At 52.5% G+C, this 21,379-nt stretch overlaps 2 protein-coding genes across 2 annotated transcripts in view; one reads left to right on the top strand and one right to left on the bottom strand.

Moving 5' to 3' along the window:
- The window catches only part of LOC116951440 (uncharacterized), a 14,790-nt gene extending 7,878 nt beyond the window's left edge, over positions 1 to 6,912 (bottom strand). Inside the window, exons 1-3 of the mRNA XM_032970053.2 lie at positions 6,244 to 6,912; positions 1,536 to 1,692; positions 205 to 379 (exon numbers count right to left, since the gene is read on the bottom strand). Coding sequence (XP_032825944.2) covers positions 205 to 379; positions 1,536 to 1,692; positions 6,244 to 6,299 — 388 coding nt within the window. The 5' untranslated portion in view covers positions 6,300 to 6,912. The remainder of the gene's footprint in view (positions 1 to 204; positions 380 to 1,535; positions 1,693 to 6,243) is intronic.
- Positions 6,913 to 9,605: 2,693 nt separating this feature from the next.
- LOC116951351 (putative short-chain dehydrogenase/reductase family 42E member 2) lies at positions 9,606 to 20,754 on the top strand. The gene is made up of 12 exons (XM_076073647.1): positions 9,606 to 9,844; positions 12,087 to 12,354; positions 12,755 to 12,967; positions 13,829 to 13,886; positions 14,190 to 14,305; positions 14,673 to 14,748; positions 15,018 to 15,100; positions 15,537 to 15,722; positions 16,282 to 16,485; positions 17,113 to 17,176; positions 17,586 to 17,659; positions 19,340 to 20,754. Exons 1-12 carry the CDS (start codon positions 9,606 to 9,608, stop codon positions 19,571 to 19,573), a joined length of 1,815 nt encoding a protein of 604 aa, XP_075929762.1. The 3' UTR covers positions 19,574 to 20,754.
- The last annotated feature ends 625 nt before the right edge of the window (positions 20,755 to 21,379 follow it).

Raw genomic sequence — 21,379 nt, 5'->3', positions numbered from 1 at the left:
CACGCGCCAGCGTAGACGTGTGGTGACAAGAGACCTCTACGAGGAGGGGATCTTCTACCTGAAGACCTTCGAGTCAAGGTCACGGAAATCAACGTCACAGCCTTCGAGCAAACCGGGCGTCTTCGCCGGCGGCACGGAAAGCCCCGGCCGCAGGCGTCGACTCACGAACGGAAGAGGGCGAAGTCGCGCGGACAAACCCCTCACCGAGTTTGAGGTCGGCGTGCGACACGGCGCCACCCTCCGCTCCGTCGTCTATCTTGCGCAAAGCTCGTGCGACGAGGGGCCCGTTCCTCCGCAGCCAGCGGTCAGCGGAGAGGAGGAACTCGCGGTAGCTGTCCGGTTGCCGCTCAAACGCCTCGCAGGATTTCTCCAGCCCGGCCTGCCACGGCAACATCGGGAGCGGCATGATGCGATCCGACGCTGGGGCAACGCGGCCGCCCGGTAGACGCATCAACATCGCCCCCCACCCTCCGACGTTGGCCCAACGTCCCGTGTTTACTGGGTGCGTGGGTTGGTGCTGAAGCACATCAACACTCGGCCTGCCCGAGACTGCATCAAAATGCGACCACCAAACCCCAAGGCCAGCAACTGCTATTTAAGACACCGTACATGACCTCAGTGTTTCCGTCATTGCAGACAATGTCAGAGTGTTAGATGCCCCTGTGATAGAATGCTACTCGTAAATATAAAATAGTACATTCCATGGCATACATTTACAGAAATAATCTACCATGTGCAAAACTTACCACGAGTGATAAATACGATCACGGTAAAAACCTTACGAAGCCAGATTAAGTGGGCAGGGTGTGAGCCTCTCCAGAAATGGGGACTGCCTAGCTTACTGCACACAAGTAAAATGATTGCTAAATAAGCAGATTTGCATTTACCCAAGTTTAGAAGATTTTCAGCAGGACAGCAGATTCTAAGTGGGTGGCTGTTGGTTTATTTGTAAGTTGTGCTCTGGAATTGCTGACACTGAAGCAATGGAATTGTCCTGCCGTCGGAAAAAAAACATGCAATATAAGTTTCACACTCGATGTTAGAACCCCCCTCCCCGAATTCCGGCAGTGGTGCCTGTGCACGGCTGTAATCCAGCATAGTAGAGGGAACCAGGGTTGATGGATCACACAAATGTACGTGGAGCTACGGCATGGAGGTTGCCGTACCCAGGCTCGCCAGCGGAAGGTGGTACAACAAGTGGACTAGTGCCACGTGTCCCTTCTCTGTGGGATAGAGTGTTGCCCCCTCGCACGTGTGGGCTCTCTCCGGGCGCTCCGGTTTCCTTCCACGCGTCTAAACACCCATTAATTGGCTGAAAATATCTTTGTAGAGGAGGACGACAGAGCTTGGGTAATCATCGGTAGCGGCGGCACACCACGGGGGCAGCTGCCTTCCACCTTCGTGTGCGGTGTCATCCACCGCCCTCCGAGTCGTCCTCTCTCGTCTCTCCGAGAGCGACCGAGCACTGCGCAAGTCCAAATGATCCTAAACACTGTTGTTATTATCGTTGTCGAAACGACCTCGTCCACTCCTACCAGAGCTCTCTCCGACTTGGTGAGCTTCACTTTGCCTTTCCTCGACCTCTTCTTCGTCTTCTTCGTGCCCTTGCCGGACCCCTCGGGCCGGGCATCGTCAGGGGCGGGCTCCGGGCGGTCGGACGCCACCTCGCCGTCTGGAGCTCCGGTCGGCGAGCTGGACGCGACAGGGGGGGGGAGGTGGGGGGGTGGCGACGTTCGTTCATCGAGCACTAAACCACGGCAAAGCAGCCGCCCTTATCAGGTGTGTGGCGGCGTGCAACTCGTCAAGTGTGGCACTCGTAGAGACGTTGCGTGTGCTCGTGCGCACGGTGGCAATAGGTGACCATGGCGCTGAATGCCAACGTGGAGGTCTCCTGCTGCTGCTGCTGCTGGCCACGGCGAGAGAGGGCTTCAGCAGAGAGGGGGAGGGCGCTTGGTGTCTCTCCGCCGTGCCTCCTGCTGCTGCTGCTGCTGCCCCGTTGAAGGGTCGCAGGCGACCACACTTGGGGTTGACTCGGCGGCCCCACGGGGCGTTGGGGGGTTGCATGGTCACAGTCGCGGCGCTCTGGGTTGTGTCTTTAACCTTCAGTCTGGGAGGGTGCATTCTCAAGCAGGGGACCGCATGTTGATGTGACGCTGCTGCTGCGCTGAGTGCATTGTGCCGCATGCCTACAAGACTGCAGTCTTCCCACACAGTGCGCTGTGGCCAGCAACGTTTTGTTATTGTACTCTGAATTTAAATGTTTATTCTGGACTAACACTTTTTTTTATTCTTGAAGGTGTTGTCTGTTACTCGGTATTTACAATGACTGTGACTATATACCGGCCAATTAAAACAAGATAACATTTACAAACGCTATGGAGAAGGACCAGTACCCGAAACGTCACCGATTGTACATGTTGTGCTTTTGAGGTCACGGCCTTGTTGCTATGGACGATCGTGTGGACTGGTCGCCGATGATCGTGCCCGGAGCCACAACAACTGCGAATGTCGCAGCGACATCATTCGTTTGAACATCTCCGTGCCGACGGGCAGTCCATTTGGGAACGTGCATCTCTCTTCGGCGCGAGACGTGTGAGCCACACGCAACAGCAGAAAAAAAGACACGTTCGGAAAAGTCCACGTGGGAGTGTGGTGCGTTCGTGTACAGTACTGCGTGGGGAGCGGTGGCGCAGTGGTTAGCGCAACTTCGCTACGAATCAGAAGACCCGAAATTCGCGATTATCGCTGAACGGCCAACACCGGTGACGTTAATTATTTGAACCGGTCCTGGGCCTCCCCCTCGGTCGACTCAGCCCTCAAACGAGTACCTGGTGCGACGCGTAAACATCACCACGAGGGATCTCGTGGCGATGTTTACGCCCACACCACCCCTCGCTGACGCCACTTTACCCGACAGCCTGTGTAGGCTACACGGGGGATCTTTGTCTCTGCGTGTCTCTTTATCGGTGTCGGTGTGCGTGTATTCGTGGACAAAGAGTGGTGGGGATGGTAGTTGGGTGTGTGGACACTATTTTTAGTGCTTGGGGAGGGAGGCTTTGTAACTTCAGTGGGGGGCAGAGTGAATCTATGGGAGGGGTGGCTTTGTAACTTCAGTGGGGGGCAGAGTGACTCTATGGGAGAGGAGGCTTTGTAACTTCAGTGGGGGGCAGAGTGAATCTATGGGAGGGGTGGCCTTGTAACTTCAGTGGGGGGCAGAGTTAATCTATAGGAGGGGTGGCTTTGTAACTTTAGTGGGGGGCAGAGTTAATCTATGGGAGGGGTGGCGGGTTGAGGCGAGGGCAGCAAAGGAGCGTTTACAGAGAATGACAACCACGACACTTTACAGGCGAGTCTCAAGTGATGTACTAAAATAAACTACACCACCACCAGCACCGCCACCACTGGTACCGTGTGCGTCTTAACGCGCGAGTGGACCACTCACTTCCACCGCCTCTCACCCAGGCAGCGAATCGAGCCGCTGCTGCCGCTGCTGTATTGGTAACCGAGTTCTTCGACGTGAACGGGTTGATCCCTGCTTTTAATTACATTCGGGTAATTAGCTCAAACAAGCCCAGGTCATAACGCGAATCTCTCCCAGGGTTCACATCGGGCGTCTGTTAGAGCATCTGCAGCCAGGGAGAGGGGTTTCTCCTGGTTCAAGTAAGAGACATTCATTGTAACGCGGTAGTTTGTAGTAAACCACCGCATTACATCAATGACACAATAGGGCAGCAAAGGATAATACACATCGTCCACGGGTATGCAGGAATTCCATCAAGAACTGTGATCCAGGGTTAGGGTTATTACTGCCGTACAAACTAGAGACGTACGGACGAATTGTCAGGATTGATTAACAGCGTCGACAAGCATACAATGCGTTTCCCTCCATCGCTGCGTCCGTCTCTCCACACAAACCAATGTAAAGTATTGTGTTTTACACAAGCAATGGGGCCCTACCGATTTCTGGGAGTACATCATTCCAGCAGCGTTCACGATCGCTGAACAAAAATAGATCCGCGGTTCCGTTTTCAAGTGCGAGTTCGCGTTTTAAGTCGATGTCAGAAATAAATATTTCATGGCAGCTGGTTCGCTGTGAACCCGTACGGTTTACCCCGTTTTCTTGTGCAGGGACATTGAGTTTTCAGGTTCCACACGGCGTACAGCCGTTTCACTATGGGCTAACAACAAAACAAGTGTCTATTTGTCTGTGTTTACTCCCTTGCGATGGGACTTTGTAGGATGAACGTTGAGATTTATAAGGGGCACGGGGTGACCAATGATGTCTGAATTGTTCTGTAATGAGGTAGGGGGCGCTGATAAGTGGTTGACAGGAAGGGGTCGTGTGGGTGTTTGTAAGTCGATGTGTGTACACGCAAATGCACGGTGTCTCTTCAGAATCAATTGCTGGTGAACTGCCAGATGTCACCAGCATGATTTGATTACAAAATATATAACTACATACCATTTTGTCTTGTACTGACTCGTTTTTTTATAGTCTGGTTTGTCCGAAGTGGTTACGACTGTACGGTCCGGTCTCCACGGTTTAGTATAATTCTACCGGCTCGTTAGTCGAATTTTGTTTGTAACTTACAGATTGTCTGACTCGTCCGAGAGAGAAAAAAAAACAGGCTGCTCCTACACACGTGTACGAGAGTGGTTAGAATCAACGTGAATCGATCAATAATTAACGTGAGGAGCCCGTTACTTCGACAGAACTAGACGAACGATCAAACAATGGCAATCTTTAAAAAATGAACAAATGTAGAGCACGCAGCGGCCAGCGGATGGCGTGCGACAGACTCCACGTGGCGACGGGAGGGAAGTGAATTTGAATATTCACGCGCGTGACAAAGATCCTCCGTGTAGTCCGAACAGACTGTTTGGAGCAAGCGCTGCTGTTAGCGAGTAACCCCTCTGAAGGTCGTCACGGCACACAAGAGGGTTGGTGGGTGGTCAGCACCACGCCCGGCTGCCGTTACCTCCCCAGTTGCGATGTTACTAAGTTGAGGCTAAGTCGACCTAGGAGAGGCCCAGCCAGGACCGGTTCAGATAATCGTCACTGGTGTTGGTGGTGGCCGTGAGCAGGAATCGAACTGGGGGTCGCCTGGTTCGTAGCGCAGCGTAGCGCTAACCGCTGCGCCACCGCTCCCCCTCCATGTTCACGCGCGCGAGGAGCGTGCTGGGAGGGCCTCGCGTCGCGGTTTGAGTGACAGCGCGATCGGCACGCAACAACACAACAGCAACACAACAACACAACAGCAACACAACAGCAATACAACAACACAACAGCAACACAACAGCAATGCAACAGCAACATAACAGTGGCGCAACATGGATGCGGCTGAATATGCACGTAGCGTTCCGACCCCGTGTCCCGACTGGACACCTGTGAAGACGAAGAGCTTTGTGGCTCATCGGATTCCACCTGCAGTCTAATTGAATGTTCTGATTCTGCATAGTAGGCACGTAGAAAATGACCGGTGTGCTCTGAAGAAGGCTCATTTCTCGAATCGTCGCCTATTTTTTGTTGTTTAAAAAATAAATCCCTTTCATTGTTCACGGAGTCATCGACGCATGTGTTCATAAATTCTGCTCATCACGCGCGCCACTGCCACCAACGGCATTGTCGATAAACAACAACAATCCACGTGTCCTGTCACACAGCTCACTGTTCACGTACGCTGCCAACATCGCTGGCTGGTGAAGTTTATTTCGCTTTAACCCCGGCTGAGAACTCACGAGGTGCAGGATGACATTCGTTCGCACGAGTGACCTGGGAGGGATGCGTTATTTTTTTGCCCTCTATAATCCACAAACTGAGTGACAACTTGGGGTGGTGTACTATTCAAATTGGGAATACAAAATTAATACACATTTGGAGCTTGCCACCGGCACGCCATGGTGCCTACTCTCGCTCACGACGCGCGAGGGTCTTTAACGTCTCCACTGCGAGTTAGGCGGGCTGCCCGTGATACAGTGCGTATTATCAAGGATCTTATTACACCCGCACGGATAGGCGAGTGCGGCCGCTGGATTCGAACCGTGCACGTCTGCGACAGGCGGCGAACACAAATTCATAATCAGAATATTTCGTTGTACTGGAGGAATCCGATGAGCCATGAAGCTCTTTTTCACAGATGTCCGGTAAACGTAAACACCACGCGCGCCTACGTGACCGTGCGTGCGTTGCCCGGCTAAACACAAAATCACGAAGTGTAACGAGGGTGGCAGTACAACACTCGCCGTTTCTTCTTGATCGCCTTCTTGTGCCCGCTCTTCTTCATCGTCTTGGGAGCCATGCCGCAGCCTCCTGCTCGCCGTCTCCTGCTCGCCGTCTCCACGGCGACAGGCAAACACGGCCCGCTGCGGCGTGGACGCGACCTCCCGTGTCCTCGCGAGCCCCACGAGCCGCTGCGTGAACGGTCGCCCACGTGGAAGAGCGCGGCCAACAAAGCTGAGCGCAGTAAAAGCCGCGCCACTCTGCTGGCTTGAACGTTTCAACGATTCTGGAGGGCGTCTGCTGATGTTCTAAAGCGGTGGTTCTTAGCCTCTACCGTAGCCTTGCACCCCCTTGGGTTATCGATAGTAAAACAATATGTTAATAACTACACAGGGGGTTGACGCAACAGAGTAAGTTGTACTTACGTGCCCGCGCCTAATTTGTGTTTTTGATTATTTAGCTTCTGAAACAAATCGGCCCATGTCTCGCACGCCCAGTGGATGCGTGCACCCCAAGTCCAGAAGCACTGCTCTTCAAGTGTGTCCCTGCATGTTACGCAACGGACGACGTGAGTTATGCTACTCTGGTGTGCGTGTATGATGCACTATCGCGTCTCCAAAATCAGCACCGGAGCAGAGCCCCCAAAGCCGACAACCTCCATGGAGCCCGTCATCATCATCATCGCAGCGCTCCACGTGTTGTGTGCATTACGTCACCACTTAGCAACCGCGCATTGATCCCGCACACACACACACAAACACGCTGAAAGGACGTCGTTCAAGGGACGTATTTGCTCTGTTCAAGCTTCTGAAATCAACATTGGGCATCATGGCGTGGCAGCAAAGGTGGCAATTGTTGGCCAAATATCCCAATGCGGGAATCTCCTAGAAATAAAAAAAACTGAGCAGAAACTCAGCGAGTGAGACTTTCCAGGGTTGAGCATTATTAATAGAGTTGTGTGCGCCAATACAATGGGGATCAGGGGTTCATTTCAGACGGAGCAGGCCAGGGTTGAGCTCCAGAAAATACCCACCCCCCTCCGCGCTATCGGTGGAGGGGTTAAACAAATATCCTGTGAGAAATAAAGCAGCCCTGGTGGAGACCGCGCAGGCGAAATTTCACCAGACGACCAGTTTTTTACCAACTCAGAATCAGTATTCATACTGCAGGAGAAATCCGATGAGCTATAAAGCTCTTTTTCACAGGTGTCCAGTGGGGGCAGGTCAGAATAATCCAACAAACAATACAAAAAACACTCGATTTAAAGCTTTCGTGACTGCAAGGATTCATCTTCTTTGGTTCTTTCGGTAAAGTCACGTAGAATGAGAATAAAATAATAAATTGATAAAATAAAATAACACAATAAAATTCTCACGACGTTTCGGCCACAACACAATGCGGCCTTCATCAGGTGAAGGGACGAGACTGTCTGGAGGACAGCGCTGGAGCCGCTTGTGTTGTGGCCGAAACGTCGTGAGAATTTTATTGTGTTATTTTATTTTATCAATTTATTATTTTATTCTCATTCTACGTGACTTTACCGAAAGAACCAAAGAAGAATACAAAAACACGTACGGTACAGTATATGAAAGGTAAACAAATCACAGGAACAATTGTGTACTGCCGAGATAGATAATGATGCTGAGACGGCCCTAGGCAGGATGTGTTCTGTAGACGTTATACATTTGGACGACCGTGCTACGTGAAAGCAGTCAAACCACGTGGTGGGTGGTGCAGTGGGCACAGTGGTTAGCACACCCACGAACCTCTGCTACGTCGGTTCGACTCTTGGCCACGGCTGCCATCAGTAGTAGCGAGTTACGCCTCAACCCGACCCTGCGTGCCCACTACACCAATCGGTTCGAAGCGGCGTGGTCAAGAGTGGTCAAGCAGCACCCTCCACGGCTGCTGACACAGCATGGGGGAGCTCTTCATCCAGCAGGAAGGCACTTCGCAAAGGGGCTTCTCAACTGTTAGCGTGAATTGTTATCGTTCGGCAATTATGGCTTTTCTATTCCACGCACCATATTCGAACAGCACTTTGCATTGTTCGGTCACGAGGACTTACTGCACAGAGTAACGCTGCCCGTGGCTGTACGTAGTTACATTCGCTGGCCACGACAACCCACGTGACAGCACGAATGGCATTGTTTTACCCGTTCTACGAAGTACGCACTGCCTCTTAGAACACACTGTAAAGACAAAGATCCCCCGTGTAGCCTCTTAACAGACTGTTGGGGCAAGCGCTGTGAACGAGCAGAACCTATGAAGGCCGATTGGCTGTGGTGGCCAACACCACGCCCGACAACAACAACAACCGCCATTCACACATAGACACACACACACTGATGCACACAGACACACACACAGACACACACACTGATGCACACACACACAGACACACTGATGCACACACACACAGACACAGCAACAACCGCCATTCGCCACTAAGTGGTGGTGACGTCACCACGACGCTTGTGCCAGGCTATGTGCACCCTGAGGCCACGTGAAGTGTCGAACGCCCGCTGGCAGGAGGTCACGGGGCAGACCCAGCAGGTGCCACGGGTCGACTGACTGAGATGACTGGCTGATGCACCACCTGTGCCCCCTACTGTGTCAACCTGCTGTGCTTCAGCCACCCGGCGCTCCGCTCGTTGTTGTGAGCGTCGCTCCTCCGCCCTCCGTTGTTGTTAAGCAAACGGGCGTGTGTTGGGGGTCTTCATTAAGTATTGATTACATTCTACTGTTTCCTTTCGTCGACTCGCGCTCGCCGCTCTCCTCTTGGGCCACACGAGACGCGAGCTCGCGAGAGGGGCAGCAGTGCGAGCCAGGGGGCTCCCTACGGGGAGCGACTCCGCGTGTCGTCTTGATGGAGGGGCAGAGTCGGCGTGGGGGCTTTGCCGCCTCGCCGGTGACGGACAGGCGGGCCACCCGGACCGCTACAGACCTCGTGGTGAGCCGCGAGAGAGATGGAGGAGCGGCCCCGTGGAGTTTGGCGTCGTTCTTCTCGCGTGTGGCACGCGGTGCGTTCTCGTGTTCGGACTGATGCTCGGACTGCACGTTCGCTTTACGGATTAACTTGATAAAAAAAACGTCGTTGCTTTTTGTAAACTTAAAATACCGTTGCTGTAATTAGAGTTGAAGGCATTACTAATGCCGATTGTTTCCGTAAGATGTCAACAACTGCACAGCTGTGAGACGATGCGAATCTTCAGCTTCGTGCAATGAGTAGCGGCGAGCGGTGCTGTCCACTGGGCTACTCCATCACTCGGCTTGACACTTCGGTGGAACAGTGTGGTTTCTTGGGGGCAGTGTATTCGACAGTGGAGCCGATAAACACTCCAGCAGAGAAAACAGTGGACGAGCGTCCGTGAAGACGACGACGATGTACGGCCGGGCCCACGAGTGGCCGTCTCCGCCGTCCTGCGAGGGTGAACTCGACGAGGGGCAGGGCCTTGCCCGGCTCCCCGGTGCGGCCGCCGTGGCCGCGTGCCCTCAGCTCGAGGCGAGGAGGAGGGGGAGGCGCTGCGGGTGCCCGGAGGCGCGCGCCGTGGGCAGGCGGCCCTCGCTCCCCCGCGGGGCGGACGAGGGCCGCAAGTCGACGCCGACACGGGAGCCGGACAGGTGAGTGGGGTCAGACCGGTGAGTGGGGTCACTCCGGTGAGTGGGGTCACTCCGGTGAGTGGTGGGGTCACTGCGGTGAGTGGTGGGGTCACTCCGGTGAGTGGGGTCAGACCGGTGAGTGGGGTCACTCCGGTGAGTGGGGTCACTCCGGTGAGTGGGGTCAACTCCGGTGAGTGGGGTCACTCTGGTGAGTGGGGTCACTCTAGTGAGTGGGGTCACTCCGGTGAGTGGGGTCACTCTGGTGAGTGGGGTCACTCTAGTGAGTGGGGTCACTCCGGTGAGTGGGGTCACTCTGGTGAGTGGGGTCACTCCGGTGAGTGTGGTCACCCTGGTGAGCGGGGTCACTCTAGTGAGTGGGGTCACTCCGGTGAGTGGGGTCACTCTGGTGAGTGGGGTCACTCCGGTGAGTGGTGGGGTCACTCCGGTGAGTGGGGTCACTCTGGTGAGTGGGGTCAGACCGGTGAGTGGGGTCACTCCGGTGAGTGGGGTCACTCTAGTGAGCGGGGTCACTCCGGTGAGTGGGGTCACTCACATGAGTGGGGTCACTCCGGTGGGTGGGGTCACTCCGGTGAGTGGGGTCACTCCAAGAGGTCCGTTCCCCTAGGATATGGCGAATACCTTTTTTGAAAATGAATTTCTTTTGAACGGATTTTCTTGGGTACGTGTTTCGTTTGTTGTCCCACCCCACCCCCTCCTCCGGCACCTCCAATTAACACGGTTGGCTACGTACGGTGCGAAAGAAGTTCAACATACATACAATCGCGGCGACCGCCTCGGGCCCCGCGCGTGGGGGGGCGGGAGGGCTCCCGCAGATGTAATACTTCACGTGTGATCTTACCCGGGCCCCACACCCCCCCCTATGGAGAGCTCTGGAAGTAAATTTCTGATTTCCTGAGCCGCCACTCGTTTTTCTTATTGCAGTAGTCTCTGTAGCCTGCTACGACGATGACAGCAGCCACAAGCTGTGCAATGTGAGTGGAGTCTGTGGGTTTCGTGTCGCAAGTCGGCTAACGCTGTCAAGCAGTGAGCGCGAGACTCGTCTATTCAATGTTGGTGTGAGGAACAATTGCCCCACCCCACCCCAATACTATCAGGGCAGCTAATCAATGAACTCAGCACGTATGATCGTCATATCCATGCTGTGTACGTATAGCCAGTTTCTCTTAAAAGGCGCCTGGCCAGCGTGGAAGAGTAGGCCAAATACCCTCTAGAAGGGGCTCTTCTTGACCTCCCTCTCCTGGAGACCCTTCCGCCAGCAGTGACGTGGGCGTGCAATTGCAGGGCTGCGCCTTTGCCTGTCGAGCCAATTGCACGTTGCTGATGATCCGAGTCTGCGTCTTCGCCCAGACTCGTTCACGTCCTCTCGTCACACTCACGCGCGATGGCTATCATCCGCTCGCAGTCATCGTTGGCGAACGTGAACACAACAACAACAAATTTTGATTTAAAGCCTGCAAGGATTCATCTTCTTTGGTTCTTTCGGTAAAGTCACGTAGAATGAGAATAAAATAATAAATTGATAAAATAAAATAACACAATAAAATTCTCACGACGTTTCGGCCACAACACAAGCGGCCTTCATCAGGTGAAGGGACGAGACTGTCTGGAGGACAGCGCTGGAGCGAAAAAGCCACGCTCAGATTGCGACCTTTAAGCTGTGAGAAGAAACAAAGCGCCTTGACAAAGGAATTAGCATAGAATTTAGCATTGAAACGGCTGAGTGATTATCTTGTGACTGGTCACAGAAATGGCTATGTTAAAGTCAAAGCATACACATTCACAGAGGCACCCCTTGACAAAGGAATTAGCATAGAATTTAGCATTGAAATAGCTGGCGAATGTATGACTACCTGCGCGATGAGTTGAGCACTTGACATTGGCGAATGGTGACACATTCCGAGGATCTGTTTGGAGGTTTAATATTGTTAAATAACGAATCGTAAACAAAAATATTCTTCAGAAAGTCTCTTTTCCAACAATGCTGGGCGTTAACGCGTGGCACGGCATATCTCAGTGCGGAATAACAACGTGAGCATCAAACCCAACAAATGATTGAGACAACAGTTGCCATCAACATGAGCAGCAGTCGAATACAAGTTGTCATCGATTGATCGGCTCAATCGACTAATAGTCCCACGAGCTGCGTGAGTGTGCGTCTCAGCTTCTATTGATTTGCCCGTCGACTCGGCAACGACGATGAGCCCGTCGGCCGTGAAGCAAGCCTCCGCCCTCCCCACGGCAGTCACCGGAGCGGGCGTGCAGCGGGGAGCTGCGGAGACCGCCGTGGCCACCCCGTGGCGCCCGTGCCGTTCGCGATCCCCCCCCGCGGCCCGGCGACCCCCGAGCGCGCCTGGCCCGCGACACCGCGGCCGACCGCTCTGGTGACGGGCGGCACGGGGTACTTCGGCTGGCGCCTCGGAGCGGCGCTGAGCGGCCGCGGCTTCCGCGTGCGGCTGCTGGACGTGCGGAGTCCCCCGGAACCCCTGCCGGCTGGCGCGAGCTTCGTTCGGGTGAGCCGCGCCAGGCGTCGCAACGCGGGGACGGCATCGCAGGCGCACACACCGTGGGGGTCCAGCAGGGCGTGGGGAAGTTGTAATTTTTGAAAAATATTTTGTTGCTGCGGTCGTCTCAGCTAAAAAAAATAAAATATATAGATGGGTTGACAGTGAACGGTTGGGAATCGCTGCCCGACGTGGCCAATTTTTGTCCAACGTTTCCGACCACGCTCCAGTGTTAGCCCAAAGTTGGGTGTTTGCTGGGTGGGTTTCAAGGCTTCACCCGAACTCGACAAATATCCACCCCTTGCCAGCTCCAACCGGGAAGTAGATTTCAACGGAATCCACGGCACAGATCAACTTCGCAGTGTTTTTCTTACCTCGGCACGCCAGTAACTGGGACGAAACTCCACAGCTCTCCCATCATGGGGAAACTTCATCCAGGACAAAACACGACTCCAACGCAAATGGGGCAGTCGGAGCGGACTGGTTCGGAGATCCAACCGTGTCCCGTGTCCTGTGGCGCACGCAGGCCGACGTGAGGGACTACGAGGCGGTCGCGAAGGCTTGCAGCGGCGTCGCCTGCGTGTTCCACACGGCCTCCTGCGGCATGTCCGGTAGCGAGCAGGTACTGTCCCGCCGGGGTTGCCGAGAATCCCACGGAAACCGTTCGCATACAGGAGAGGATCTAATGCGCACTCCGCAGATGTTGCAACGATGTAAGCTGCTGTCGTATCGCACCGGAATATCATGTCCACACGCAAACTGTTGTTCAGATATCTAATCGTTAAAATAGTGCACCTGGAAGAGTCCCTTGAGATGGAATAGCTTCGCCTGCGAGGGTGTCCAGGGTCTCAATTGATGGGGGCATTAGGGGCCGTCCATAAATGACGTCACGAGATTTTGGACGATTTTTGACCCCCCCCCCCTCGTCACAAATGTATGACCCCCCCCCAGGTGCGTGACGTCATTTATGGACGGCCCCTTAGCAAACGCTGGAATGGCACGTGTACATAAGGATTTGAAATCTATAACCTATACCCGTTAAACACATTATTTGGTGATGCTGCTGCTTTGGCAGTGGTGTACAAGCACAATAATCAACAACAACAACCTCAACACGTTTGTCAATAATACTGCGTGGCCTTAGAAGGCAAATATATATATACTACGCGACGTTTTGGGCAATGGGCCTTCTCCATAGCACATGACATAGAAGGCGATACAGCACAATGTTCCATCTCTGGGTAGAGTGTTGCCCCCTTGCATGCATGAGTTTTCTCCGGGTGCTCTGTGTTTCTGCCACATTAATTGGCCGATAACAACTTAATATATAGAGGACCTCAGAGCTTGGGCAGCTGTTGGCGCCGGCTCATCCCCCTAGTCATTCTCACTCTTCGAGAGGGAGCAAATGCTTCGCGTGTTACAGAATTAAATGATTATGGTCGTGGTCGCAATTATAAAAGGCAATATTGTGATTTTGCTGCAGCTGAACAAGGTCGAAGTGGAGTCTGTGAATGTGTTGGGCACGCAAGTCGTCATTGCAGGTAAATAGAACTGGGTAAACGGTCGCATTGAAGTCATACACACTCCACACAATTTATCTATGTATATATATAGAATGGTGCCACCATTCTATCGAGGGCACGAGTTAACCCCCGGGGTTCTACCGCTTGGCTGTCCTCAAGCCAGTGTGCGTAGAGAGAGAGAGCCAAGTGCCACGTTGTTCCAGGTAAAGGTCCGGCCGCTGAACACCGTCGCGACGGTGGAGGGCTGGGCAGAGCGCGGCAGCGTCGCGACGTTTCCACGACCTGACCCATGGGCCTGCGCGTGGCGTGCGGCGTGCGCAGCGTGCGTGGCCTGCGGGGTGCCCTCGGTGGTCTACACCAGCACGGTGAACGTGGTCTTCCATGGGGAGCCCATCCACCAAGGCGACGAACAAGCGCGCTACGTCCCACTGAACAAGGTCCCCCAAATTAAACAACGTTTTCATTTTAGACAGCGCCATGCATGCGATTGCATCCCACAGCGCTGCACGTCAAGTGTCCAGTTCTGCACACAAATGCGAAACCAAAACCCCACTGCTTAGCAAATACAAATGAATCTGAATTCTTCATCACCACCACCACCACCAATGTCTTCTAACGCCAAATTTACGTTGCCGAGAATTCCATCCTTGTCGAGACCCTCTCGGGGTGTTCCCAGGAGCTGCTGCTGCTGGGGTTCTTCGCCGCGTTTGCGCTTTGGAGTGGAGCCGGAGCGATCGCTCGATGCGCCGCCCGGGCTCGATGCTGTAACAGTACCGTGCGCTACTCTCGCTTCCGCACACGCAGTTCGTGGACCACTACTCGCGCACGAAAACCATCGCCGACCAAATGGTGCTGCTGGCGCACGGGACTCCTCTTGAAGGTCGAGTCCACCGCTCTCGAGACTGAATCCGCAACGATTACCTCCATAAAACAGGTTTATTGGGTTAGGTCGCGTAAATATGTCGCGTTAACACAAAAATATGTACGCGATCTAACCTAAAAAAAAACCTGTATGATGGATGATATCGATCGCAAAAGCCTACGCGTTAAACTGACGATTACCTCGCTCACTCGGTTTCAGTCGAGTACACTGCGGACCGGGGCTCTGACCGAATCGGTCCGTTTGTCTGTGGTGACGTGCGCACACAGGAGGCGGCTTGTTACGGACGTGCGTGCTGAGGCCCCCTGGGATCTATGGCCCTGGAGAACCGAGGCACATACCGAGGGTGGCGGTACCTCTCCCACGCGGGCACCTGGGTTGTAACGGGAACGGTCGAGCCGCGGGGTGGCGGCGGCTACGATGCAAGCGGCTGCCTCCAATCCGGCTCTGTGGAGGCAGCAGCGAGGGTCGGTGGATGGCACGGGAGGCGTTGTGAAGCTCCCTTCGCGTGCGTGCCGACGTGCCCATACGTCGGCTCGCCAGGACGAAGCGGCACAGCACTCGGTGCGCCAAATATCCTCATTTCCCATCGTACTCTGCGCAATGTGGCGTTGCGCGGGGTACGGTGCTGCGTATCCGACTTACTGGGGACCGAGGTACGGGCGGATATGCGATGGTCGTATTTGCGACGTCGCGCTGCACTTTTAACCGGTTTCGCTGATGCGTGGTGCCAACGCGAAGAGCCGTTTCTGCGACTGCCCCAACGACACAGAAATCCCCCTCCGCAGACGAACATCCGACGTCGCCTCTTCAGCTTCCGATTCGGCAGCCCGGACGTTCGCATCAACTGGGTGCACGTGGAGAACCTGGCGGAGGCCCACGTGCTGGCGGCGTGCGCCCTCGCGGCGAGCGGCACCGCTCCCCCGCCACACGGCGCCGTACGTGCGATCGAGCGCTCTGCAAAGGCTCCCCGTGCACCGCTTTAACGAGCCTCAAACGGACGCAATTCAAAGCTTGGTTTTTGAGATTTAAAAAAAATGACATTCAATTTAGCCGTAAAGTGCTCAAGCGTTTGAAGTTAATTTTATTTGTTACACGGATGATGCCGTTTAGCCAGTCGCTCTGTTATTGTGTGGTGCGTGGTGCGTTCGCACGGCGACACCAAAGACAAATGACGTCACCGTGCTGTCACTCATTCTCGTGCATCCCTGTCACTGCAGTGATCTCACTGAAGTGCCCTAGACCACGATTGTATTGTCTCTTTTTCATGAATGCAGCCTCAAACCATTTTCAGAACAAAGGACACACAGCTGAGGGAGATATATACGGGATGACAGAGCCGCAACTTTGTGTTTCGGGCCGCATAAACCTTTAACAGAGAAAGCTGCAAGCTACTGGAAATGGAAAATACCCTGGCGTTCCAACAGCACCGAGCCAATTCACATCGTAAGAAAACGAGAAAGAAGACTGAGAGCGCTCGTGGAAAAGGGTGGTTAACGGTGATGACAAATGGGGTCGAAGTTAGTGTAACTGTCAGGACTGTGCTGTATGCGTCGTGTTTCAAGTGTCACGTTATACTGCTCATTACTCAACTTTGTTGGGAGTCGTGTTCTGTGCAGCGGCTGTATAGTGCGCGTGTGTGTGCGCGTGTCCCTTTGTGCCTGTGCGCAGGGAGGCCAAGCGTATTTTATTAATGACGGAGAGGAAGTGAACGTGTTTCAATGGCTACAGCCGCTGGTTTGTCGTCGAGTTTTTATTCGTTACTATCACTATCATCATTGCCACTGCAAATCACACGATTGCCATCACACACACACACATACACCACCCATACCATCACTATTATGTATTAGTATCACCAATCAATAATACCAATACCCGCCAATTCGCCATAAATAACGGTGACATCACCACTGCGCTTGTGCCATGCCAGGTTGCACTTTGAGGCCACCACGTGAAGTGTCAAAGGCTCGCTGACAGATCTCGGGACAGACCCAGCAGGTTCCATGGGTTGGCTGACTGAGATGGCCGATATATGCACCAGCTGTACCCCCTACTATACCAGCCTAGGTGCAGGAGGTCACGGGACAGATCCAGCAGATTCCATGGGTTGGCTGACTGAGATAACTGGTAGATACACTAGTTGTACCACCAACTGTGCCAACTAGAATCACCACCAATACCGATACCACCACACTCATCACCACCACCATCAAGACAAGCGTCATCATATATTTGGGAGGGGGGGTGACGAACTCTATTAAATGCATATCACCTGTGGTCACTATTTGCTCCACCCCTGTTTATCGCATATATAAAACCGGTGCTGGTCATTCATGCTCAGGCAATGCTTCTGTTTAACAGTTTGAGAAGCTTGGGCACAGCATGCCTCGGACATGCGTACCTGTTCACCTGGTCTACGCTGCAGGTGCGAACTCACCTACATCCACGTTACGAATTGCCAAGTCCACGCGTGCATAATTTTACTTTCAAGTAGACCTCACGTCCACACGTAACATCGTGCACACGATGCCACGACCATCAATCAGCTTGACCTGAAGAAGTGCATTGCTATCTTGTCTTGGGTCAGCAACAAAATACTTTTGATCAAATGTGATATTTTAATGTTTTACATATGTTTGCGCGTTGTTTGAAACCCGTGGTTTTCCAGCCCGCTCAATGTTTTCTCATCACTTACAGATTTTACACAATATACTGCAGTAGTCACATGATACCACTGTATCTGCACTTGTTGTTACCTGCGTAAACCTCTGAGAGCTCTTCATGTCTTTTATGCCCCCCCTCTGCCCCTCCCCCCCCGTGTGGTTTGGCTGCAGCCCTGGCGATGGAATGGGTGCACCTACTGCTGAGGCCTTTGGTGGACCTCCCTCCACTCCTCACCAGGAGTGAGGTAGAGTCACCAAATACTCGATATTTTGTCAAATAATCCGCACCGAAATGCACTGAACTCTGGGGCAATCCATCGTACGGCATGGCACGGGCAAAAGAGGGTTGTGTGGACGTGCCGTGTGTTGTACGCTCTCTTGCACATGAGCCTGCAACACATTCGGACGGGATTTCACACGTCTCAAAATCATGTGACTGCGTAATCTAAATCTGGACCCACGGTCCCAAATATATTCTGGCCGTTTGAAACCAGCACCGGTGAGAGATGCATTCACGTCGCTTCTTTCGGGCTTCTGCGAGACGCTTACTCCCAAACGCCGATATGTCGGTGCGGCAGAGGCTTCGTCATCCAGCGGCCGTTTCAGAGCACTTCTTGCCAAATCTCCTCTGGGCGTTGGCATTTCTTGAGAGTTGACGTGAGGCAGCGATATCTGTAATCCAGGTAATCCAAACGGGGTCTTCTGGCTTGGGCCTGCGTGTTGAGCATTTCCTCTCTCACGATTGCTGACTCATCAGATGAACAAATTCCGATTGATGGGCGCCCGTGCAATGCACCTGTGGAATGCGGTCACCGCCGCTTTAATGTACTACGAGTCGGATATTTGGCGAACGGCACTGCAACACGCGGGCTCCAGGCTGCTGAGATGCGAGGAGAGAAACAGGGCACGAGGCACACGGGGAAAGGCTTTTAAGGGTCTTCAAAGTGCACGTTATAATAACGAGGCACGCATGCATAATAGAGCAGGTGGAGTTGCATTATTGACAGACATTGTTTAAGAAGTGCCGTGTGGAATTACGCCTCTGGGTCTATAATAATACCATTCCGCTTTGATGACCTCATTCATGGGATTCGGCGTGAACCTTAAACCGAGCGGTTACTTAACCCAAGCCGCCAGCCGTCGTGTTTCCCGGACACCATATTTATTTAATGCTGTGTTATTTACAATATAGTATTCACCTCGTGCCAACCGGTGCTGGAATCATCAGCAAAGCGACGCAATAGCTCACGTGAAATGTGAATAACAAGCCACCAATCAGAAAACAAAAGTCGCTCGTTTATATATTTATTTTAAAGTGATTAATGCGAGTAAAAGCACCGGTATAAAATGGGCGCCCGTCAATGCGAAGGTCATTGTGGTGACAATTGGCGAATGAATTCAAGTCACAACTACACGATGCCAAAATGTCACCAGACACTCGGCACCCTCCGGAGGAAGGCAGGGGCAGTCTCGGCTGGCCTCGTCACGGGCGGAGTGGCTGCCTCGCAGGAGACGGCGGGCAGCACCGGCCCAACAGAGTTGGGTTTCAATCGGGTGAATTGAGAGAGTTACTGACACGCCGCGTGCACTCTCACGCCGCAGCTTTGATTACGAGTGGAAACCCCCGCACCGCGTTCATCCACCGCAGGTCAAAAAGCCTGCTCTTCCTTCATCCTGCTCCACCTTGGAATGCTCTCCCATCGTCGTGTCCCCCTCCCAGTTCTTATCACTCTGCTCAATTCAAGCAACATTCACTTTTTATCTTTTATACCAATGCTGTAAGTTGCCGGCCGCTTGGCGTTCTCGTCCTTGAGGACCTCTGTGCTCAGCGACCAGGGGCATATTTTGTTCGTTTTTGAAAGTGCACACGTTTTTTTTTGTACGCGACGTCAATCGTCATTGCCTCCGGTGTGCTTCGTGTGTAGGTGTGGAACGTCGGCGTGACGCACACATTCTGCATCAGCAAGGCACGCCGCCAGCTGGGATACCGTCCACGAAAGTTCTGTTTGTCCGAGACGCTGGACGTGCCGAAGATCACCCGCATCAAGACGTGGCAGACAGGCGTCGCCCGGCATGAAGCGCTGATGTGGACCGGAGTGCTCCTGTGCTTCTGTCTTTTCGTGCTCCACTCTGTGGTGCTCTTACTGATGATGTTTTGAGGCCGTTGGATGATGCTACGCTGAGCGTTGTCGATGTGAAATGAACAGCACGTTTCTCAATATTGAAAATGCTGTCAGTGTAGGGCACTTATCCATCACTTAATTGTAGTACAGGAACAGGGTTTTTTTTACACTTTGTGAAATGGCTCGATTCACCGATAGTTGAAAATACAAAAAAATCAGAACAGTTCCGAAGAGAGAGAATTTATATTTTATTCCAATGGCAAAAGTGTAAAAGAAAGTAAATGCATAATTTGAGCAACTTACCCCTCGAAAAATTACCCCCAAATATCACCACCACCACCACCACCCATTGTCATTTTCTACATGGACGAATAGCAAAACTACATTAACTCTTCTTTGGTTCTTTCGGTAAAGTCACGTAGAATGAGAATAAAATAATAAATTGATAAAATAACACAATAAAATTCTCACGACGATTTGGCCACAACACAAGCGGCCTTCATCAGGTGAAGGGACGAGACTGTCTGGAGGACAGCGCTGGAGCGAAAAAGCCATGCTCAGATCGCGACCTTTAAGCTGTGTGAGAAGAAACAAAGCGCCTTGACAAAGGAATTAGCATAGAATTTAGCATTGAAATGGCTGAGTGATTAGCTTGTGACTGGTCACAGAAATGGCTATGTTAAAGTTAAAGCATACACATCCGCATAGGCACCCCTTGACAAAGGAATTAGCATAGAATTTAGCATTGAAATAGCTGAGTGATTAGCTTGTAACTGGTCACAGAAATAGCTATGTTAAAGTCAGAGCATACACATTCACAGAGGCACCTAGTACAAATCAAACAGGAGAATTTAGCATTGAAATAACTAGGCGAATTTAGCATTGAAATAACTGAGTGATTAGCTTGTGACTTACATTAACTCTCCCGAGGCCCTCTTGTCGTAACTAGTAGACCTCGACATTGGCATTTATCTCCTGAACAGATTGCCAAAGATGAGAATACAACATTTGTGCAGCACCCGGCATCTTCATCTTGATCAAGGGACTGACAAACATTTTAGACATTTCATTATCATCATAAACCAGTCAACCGACTGATCGATGAAGTAATTGGATGAAGGTGTTTATTCATGGAAAGCAAATACTCTACTGCAGTCACACAACACCATGTAATGAGCACAACCAATCTTAATAAACTCGACATTCGATGAGCGACAGGATTGTGGAAGATCAGCTATGCACATGAGACTTGAAATCTACTGATAACAATACTATACTGCAATTAAGCCAAAAAGCCAGTGCAGTATACAGGAGTAAGACTATCGATTATTTATTTGGAAGTGTCAAGACTCCTTCTCAGGATGGTCCTGCATTGGAGATGTGCAGCCATTTCCATGATTTATGGTTTGGGTGCGGCATTACAAAGGAGACGAACGCAATAACGTGGAAATTTAAAGAAGACCGATTACAATGGAATTTGTCAAACGCCCGACTTGATATTTAAAACACAAAACGAAGTAAGAAAAGTGGATGCCTGAAAAAGGGGGGGGGTGGTTGTGGTGGGGGGGTCGTTTATATTTTTAGTGACGTTTTGGCGCGAAAAATCCAGCACGAATTTGTACAAGATTTTCGCCCTCGTTCTCCGGATTATAAGACGCACCCCCCCCCCCCCTCCCCGTAAACGTGTGCCCGGTGGCAATAACGGTCCGTGAAATGTGGTCTTATGCGTGCTGGATTACAAGACGCACCACCATCAACTTTACAATTAGAACACACGGCGGGGGGGGGGGGGGGGGGTGAAACTGTGTCTTATAATCTGGAGAACGCGGGCGAAACTCTTGT

Source organism: Petromyzon marinus, chromosome 43 (assembly GCF_048934315.1).
Source record: "Petromyzon marinus isolate PM22_M1 ecotype Great Lakes invasive population chromosome 43, UKy_Petmar_22M1.pri1.0, whole genome shotgun sequence".
NCBI lineage: Eukaryota > Metazoa > Chordata > Hyperoartia > Petromyzontiformes > Petromyzontidae > Petromyzon > Petromyzon marinus.
The sequence above is the reverse complement of the archived record's forward strand: the minus strand, read 5'-3'. Positions and strand labels throughout refer to the sequence as shown.